Raw genomic sequence first — 6,565 nt, 5'->3', positions numbered from 1 at the left:
AAAAAAAAAAAAAAGCTGTTTTTATTTAGCTCTCAAAAGGCATTCAGTAATTCTTCACTTTCAGGGTTCACATTTCTCAGAGGGGAAATGCAGCTGTTTGCTTTTCTGATTAAAGGCGCAGAGCAGGATTAGAGCAGCGCGAGGAGCGGGCTGAGCCGGGCAGCAGGAAGCAGGGGCGGCCCCAAGTGCTTCCTGGAAGGGAACGGCGGCCACGGCAGCTGATCCGGGCTGGAGGAGCCGTACGTGGCTCTGGGTACCGTGGGCATACAGAAACTCCCTGTGAGGGTTCGAATATACCGTGCTAAGTGCAGACAGTACAGGAGGATTAGCAGGGCCGTTCAAGGGCCACGTGGGTGAGAGGCAGTGCCGAGCTGTTGGAATTTCCATGGGAAACGGAGCCTCCCCGCGGCTCTTTCCGTGTCGCAAGGGGCCGGTGACGTCGTGGCGAGCAGCCGCCCGCTGGCCTGGCCGCGCTCCTGGCGCACGAAAAGCAGAAGGGGCTGCGGCACCTTTCCCTTCCTGCAAAAGCCTCGGCCCTTTCCCATGCGTGTCTGGACAAGTCTTGGCATTTTTTCTCTAAGCATTTTTGGCCACGTAAGAATCTATTTTCCCTTCTAGTAATTCTCTGTGGATGAGATGGAGTTCAGGCAAACAGCTGTTCTCTGAATAAATGTGTTTTGGGTGGAAAGAGATGCGAAAAGGGGTTTGCAGCCCGTTGCTGGCTGTGTGGGGCAGCTCAGTACAGAAAGGCCGAGCAGGTTCCTCAGGGGCCAGCACATCTGGCAGCAGAACTGTCTGGGGCACAATTTGGCTCACAGAAGTGGACAGCTGCAAACGCAGTGGGGCTTATGACACATAAAAATGGAAAGTACAATTACTTGTAAAAAGCCTTATGATTTTTATAACGCAGTGGTTTGTGTTAACAAGGCACAGCGTGTTCAAGCTCTGCTCCTCCTGCCTCAGGAAAGGTGTGTGTGATTGGGGCAAAGCGGGGACAGGCGGGCAGAATGACACGAAGGGCTGGAGAGGACGGAGGGCGATGAAGCTGTGGAAGGGACGGGGAGCGTGCGGGAGAGCCGCAGAGCGGCCGGGTACTCACAGTCCAGGATGACCTGGGCGGCGCGGTAGAGCTGCAGCGCCTGCAGCAGCTCCAGCAGCTGCTGCACCGTGGCCAGGCGCACGCCCCACCACCAGAGCAGCTCCCGCGTCACGCTCAGCCCCGTCCGCTCCACGCACTTGATCTTCCGCAGCTCCGTCTGGTCGGTGATCACGTAGGAGGCTGGCAGGGAACGCGCACGGCGGTTAAAGTCAGGGATGGAGGAGCAGGTGGGGAGAGCTCGGTGCGAGGCGGGACCGCGCACGGGGGAGGCCCGGTGCCGCGAGCGGGACGCGCTTGGCTGCTCCGCCTCGGGACGCGCTTTACTGCTCCGCGCGGCGAACGGCGGGTTTTGTTACGGGGCGGCCCCGGGGGCACCGCGGCGGAGGCCGCGCGCGGCGGGGCCCGCGAGCGGGGCCGGGGAGCGGGGCAGGCTGTGGGGCCGCGGCCGGGGCCGCGCGGCGGGGCGGCCTCACCGAAGCGCATCCAGTCGGGGTCGCTGAGACAGTCCATCTTGCGGCACAGGTCCTCGAGCACCCAGGCGGGCAGGCTGTGCAGGTACGGGGAGGGCGCGGCGGCGGGCGGCGGGGAGGGCGGCGGGACGCGCCGCACGCTCATCGCCGCCGGGACGAGCCGAACCGGGCCGGGACGAGCCGAACCGGGCCTCTCTGCGACGGGAAGCGGCAGCCGCTCCGCCCCGTCCTGTCCCGCTCCGCCCCGTCCCGCTCAGCCCTATCCTGGCCAGGCCTGTCCCGCTCCGCCCCGTCCCGTCCCGTCTCGTCCCGCCCTGTKCCYGTCCCGTCCCGCCCCGTCCCGYCYCGTCCCGCCCTGTGCCCGTCCCGTCCCGCCCGGAGCGCGGGCGCTTCCCGCTGAAGCGGCCCCGAGGCGGCGGCTCGCGCGGCTCACGGAGGAGCCCGGAGGCGACACGGGGGACGCGGGCGGCTCTTCGCTTGCCGCCCCCCGTGACTTGCCCGCCGTTTGTCCCATCGCTGACTCCAGTCCTCACCGCGCCAGACCGCCAGGCTTTGCTGGGCCGCCGTGCTGCTGAGCCCTCCCTCRAGGGCACGAATCCTTCAGGTCCACTAAAGTTACAATCTCTTGCCCCATTGCACCAAGTAAAAGATGAGAAGTATAATATTATTAATAATATAGGTGCAAGGTTAAAAAGCAACAGGTCCAAACTGTATTGTTATCTAAATGACTCACAATGAAAGTTTTATGATAATAATGGTTAAAATAGTTTTATTTTGATCTCTTTCCCTGTTTACTTTCCTCTCACACATTCCRAAATTCCCTATCACTGAGAGATGAGAAGGGCTTCTGGACTTCTGTAAAATGAGAGAGAAATCAGTGTTGCAAAAAAAAATGTACAAATGCTGGAAATAAGATACTCTTCCCCTTGGGTCCTTGTAGACTCTCTGCCTCATGAGAAAAAAGAGACAAAAAAAGTAAATAGTTCTCCTAAAAATGCCTCCAGCTGTGAGCAGGGCTTCAGCGGGGCACTGGCCCTGTTACGCAACAGGGGACTTTACGGGGAGCTGAACATCACCTTTCCCGCGAGCCGAGAGCTGCACGCGTGGCCGGCCGGGCCGCCCTCCCTGCACGTCCCGCTGCGGCGCTCGGCTCCGCGCCGCCCCGTGCACCGCTCCCGGGGCCGGGACCGCGCCGAACGCGGAGCACGTTTGTCAGGTAGTACAGGCAGCTAGGGCGGCATTTTCACCCATGGGCTGAATCTAACCTGGCTGAGTAACACGGGTGGGAGGCTCCCTTGCTAGGTGCTCATATGGTAGAGCTTACTGGGGTTTTCTCTGGTCTCTTTGACTATAACATAGAGCAGCTTTTGAAAGGAGAAGAAAAAAATACTTTCCTGTGTATGTTGATGATGCCTCTGTAAGTTCGCCATCTTTTCAAAACTTCATGTAAAGTCTGTTTTAAATCAGATTTTATCAATAGAGGTTTGTTTAAAGAGCCCAGCTTCTCACGTTAGCATTTATGGACCCTCTCCGGAAGATAACTCGCCTGATGGAACCGTCTCTCCTATCGGCTACTTCCTTGTTTGTCACTGTCCTTCGCATGGAGTGAATACCAGGCCCAAGTGCTTAGCAGAGGAATGGACAACAAATATTATGCATGACAGAAACGTTATGAGTGATCACATTTGCACTCCCAATGACTGTGTGTACTCAAATTGTTTCTGTGCCAGGATGCCCCTAACTAACGGACACGGAGCGGGTGTTTGGGCTCACCGAACTGTCCATGGCCGGGTCTCATGAGCACTGGCTGCTTCGACTTTGCCCCGCATAAAGAGTGGGAATATTTAACACTCAGCTGTCCCGGTTAAAATGACAGAAGAACCAGCCAGAGCCGTGGGACGCCAGGCCGTGATGGATGGGCTGTGACACCAGGCGTGACTCACGGGGCGGTCACAACGAAACCTGCCACCGCAGGCCAGGCGGGTTGGCGCTTGCAGCCCAGTGGGCAGGGAAGCTGATCTCCTTAAACCTGGCGTGTGTTTCTGTGATAGAAATTAGATGCTACAGGGCCTAACTATGCCACAGCTGACAGTGGAAATGAAGCAGTTTTTTGGATTCCCCTCTTGGAACTCGCATACCTCAATTATTCAAAGAAATGCTGCCTGCGGTTTGGGGTTCAGTGGGAAATGAACAGTCTTTCAAAGAATTAAATGTTTCTCTTCTGAAACATGAACTGGGGGGAAAACAAGGTAGAGAGATCATGCAGGGTCGTTACTGCAGCTTACAGCAATACCCTGTGTGGACAACCTGGACTCCCTGCCTTGCGGGTGTCCTCACCAGTGCCGCTGTCCGTGGCTGGCAGGTCCTCTGTGCTCTTCTGCACGGCTCCCCCTCAGCACCGAGGGGCTCCCTGCAGCCCCTCTCCGTGACTTGCTGCATGGCTGGACCCTGCTCCGCAGCGCCTGCTCCCTGCTGAGCTGGCACCTCTGCTCCAGTGCCTGCTCCCTGCTGAGGCCAACCTGCAAGCGGCGGGAGCAGCGGAGCGCCTCGTGCAGCTGCACAATGCACTGGTGCACTTCAGCACAGGCACCGCGACGGCGGATCAGCGAGAGCCACGGGCAGCCCCGCAGCAACGACGTGCTGAGGGACTAGCACTGCTGCTAGGGGCACTCCAGCAAAACACGTGTACGGCTGCGAGGGCTGGGACAGAACTACAAAAGAGTCCAGAAGTTGGTGCAGATTTACATTTTATGACAATAAAAAAGATCAGTTCACACACTTTATGTTAAGAAAAAGAAATGTACAAGAAGTGGAGACAAGTCATACAAGTCACAAAATGGGTTGATATTGTCAGTCACTGAGTTTCACAGCTGTGTTCTCAGAATGTCTACATGTAATTGGAAAGAAACATATCCCACAAATAACCTGCCATAATCTTGCATCGATCTGCTTTTAACATGGCACAGCATTATATCTCTTATGTGTACACATGGTACACAATCCATACGTCCACTAAAAACAACACTGCTTTGAATTGCACATGTATGTACATGCACACAAGTACACGTGCTCATTAGGAACAACGGGAATGGGATAGTCTCAGAAGAGTTTTTCTGTGCTCATCTGACCTGCCTGAAATAAAGTGTAGCTGGATGTGGGGGCTGGATCTGGCGACAGGCTCGGAGGAGCCGACAGAGGCTCCTGCCTGTCCCTTAGAGGACACCGGCAGCCTAAGTGGCTCGTGCTCCCAGGAAAAGGCTCCCGTTCGGACCCAAATGCCAGACGCTGCCCTGGGGCGGGCAAGAGACAGGTCTCAGGGCATCTACCTGTAGTGCTTGCTGCTCACGCAGCTCCACGGGAGGCCAGGGGAGTGCAGAGGAGACGAGCCCCCACGGGGCTCCATCACCTGAGATAAACCAGAGCGCAATCTGGTGACAAAGGACAAAGAAGGCATTAAAAGCATGGTCCCTCAACCTCAAAGTGTTACTAGGACACGGTTTATATATGCAAAGGCTGTGAAAACCCCAAGCTTTTTCATCTTCCCAAAGACATTAAGTTTTGGGTCAGGCTCTCGGAAGGTTATGCAAGCTCCCACATGCACCCACTGCACTTTCTGAATCACAGGCAAAGTTCGCCTAAGTGGGATAAAGAGGAATTCTACCAAAATCATTTAACCAAAACTGCTGTTATCCTGTCCCTTCATATTGTTAGTGTCTAGACTGAAATAATCCTTGGTCTAATTTACTTTCTAAAACAGCGAAAGTTGATCTCTTTGCATATTCTCTCTACAGGTGACCCTATCTTAAACCAACGTGGCGTGTTCTGAAACAGAGCAAGGTAAAATTCTTCTCTGAGCAACATGCACGCGAGGCCCCCAGAGCCACAGGGCTCGATACGCACAACCCAGAGCAGAACTGGCCCCCGAGAAGCCTGGAGGTTTACACAGAGCGCGGGCTGCTGAGCCTGACCCGCCATCAGGAGCAGTTCTGCGCTCCTCGCCCGAGCGAGCGGCTCTCAGAACACGAAACACAGACCTCGGCTCCTGGCCTGTTTCAGGGTGCTACCCCTGCTGAAACTCAGCGCTTTGCCATTTAGAGAGCCTGGAAGGAATAGCATTAGTTTTATTCTGAGGCTCCGTTCTTTAGCGTTTCGCTTCTCTCCAGGGAAAGCCGCAGAAGATCCTTCTTGATGTCAGGATGATCTTCCAGCTCTTCATAGAGGGATCGGACGATGTCCAGCTTCCTGTAGTCCACCGGTTTGACCAGGCTGCGAACAACCTGGAGGCATCTCTCCTTCAGGGTGAACACTGAGGTGAAACAAGCACAACAAACCACCCTGAGACGGGCGCTGGGTTCCCGCTGGTGCTGAGGCACCGTGTGACACTGAGGTTACTCATCCCAGTGCGGGAACTGGAGAACAAGGCGCAGCAGAGCTGCTCGCCTCGCAGCAGGGCCACCGGCAAGGGGACGCTCTGCTCGCGCACGGAGCTCCCAGAAACCTTGATAAGGAGCGACCCTCCTCCCAGGGGAGCGCCAGGCGGCCCTGCGGGGCTCCCGGTGCGCGGGCGCCGCGGGCTCCGCTCTGCCCGGCCCCGGGCCCGTCCCGCGCGAGCGCGGCCGCGCGCCCCACCTGGCAGCGTGATGTCGGCCTTGCTCACGTCGGGGGCGGCCACGAAGAGCTCCTGCTGGTTCACGAGCAGCCCGTCGTTGGTGCCCGCGTCGCGGAACAGCCACAGGTGACCTGCGCGGGACAGGGGTGAGCGCGCGGCCGCCCGCCGCGCCCCGCTCCGCCCGCCGCGCCGCGCCGCGCACCCACCGCGGTAGCTGTGCATGACGCGGCCCGTGCGCGGCTGCAGCACCGGGTAGTAGCGCGGGCGGCCCTCGAAGTCGAGCCAGACGGGCAGCACGGAGCGCGGGCTGCGGTTGTTGAACATCACCCGCGAGAGCTCGCGCGACGTGGCGGAGCGCAGCGCGCCCGCGCCGCCCGCCTCGCCCAT

At 57.8% G+C, this 6,565-nt stretch overlaps 2 protein-coding genes across 2 annotated transcripts in view; both read right to left on the bottom strand.

The window, feature by feature from the left end:
• The window catches only part of IRAK2 (interleukin 1 receptor associated kinase 2), a 12,824-nt gene extending 11,110 nt beyond the window's left edge, over window positions 1-1,714 (bottom strand). The window contains exons 1-2 of the mRNA XM_026052572.1: window positions 1,573-1,714; window positions 1,100-1,279 (exon numbers count right to left, since the gene is read on the bottom strand). Coding sequence (XP_025908357.1) covers window positions 1,100-1,279; window positions 1,573-1,714 — 322 coding nt within the window. The remainder of the gene's footprint in view (window positions 1-1,099; window positions 1,280-1,572) is intronic.
• Window positions 1,715-4,317: 2,603 nt separating this feature from the next.
• On the bottom strand, window positions 4,318-6,565 carry VHL (von Hippel-Lindau tumor suppressor). The gene is made up of 3 exons (XM_026052638.1): window positions 6,385-6,565; window positions 6,199-6,309; window positions 4,318-5,875 (listed from the first exon to the last, which is right to left on the bottom strand). Exons 1-3 carry the CDS (start codon window positions 6,563-6,565, stop codon window positions 5,691-5,693), a joined length of 477 nt encoding a protein of 158 aa, XP_025908423.1. The 3' UTR covers window positions 4,318-5,690.

Source organism: Nothoprocta perdicaria, unplaced genomic scaffold (assembly GCF_003342845.1).
Source record: "Nothoprocta perdicaria isolate Ctin4 unplaced genomic scaffold, notPer1 scaffold_9, whole genome shotgun sequence".
Classification (NCBI taxonomy): domain Eukaryota; kingdom Metazoa; phylum Chordata; class Aves; order Tinamiformes; family Tinamidae; genus Nothoprocta; species Nothoprocta perdicaria.
The sequence above is the reverse complement of the archived record's forward strand: the minus strand, read 5'-3'. Positions and strand labels throughout refer to the sequence as shown.

What these genes read in the sequence shown, in the direction of transcription:
- VHL (XM_026052638.1), bottom strand. Translation starts at nt 6,565, where the DNA reads ATGGGCGAGGCGGGCGGCGCGGGCGCGCTGCGCTCCGCCACGTCGCGC. An exon ending in CGTCATGCACAGCTACCGCG is followed by an intron (nt 6,310 to 6,384) that starts GTGGGTGCGCGG and finishes TGTCCCGCGCAG; the next exon opens with GTCACCTGTGGCTGTTCCGC. An exon ending in GGCCGACATCACGCTGCCAG is followed by an intron (nt 5,876 to 6,198) that starts GTGGGGCGCGCG and finishes GTTTCACCTCAG; the next exon opens with TGTTCACCCTGAAGGAGAGA.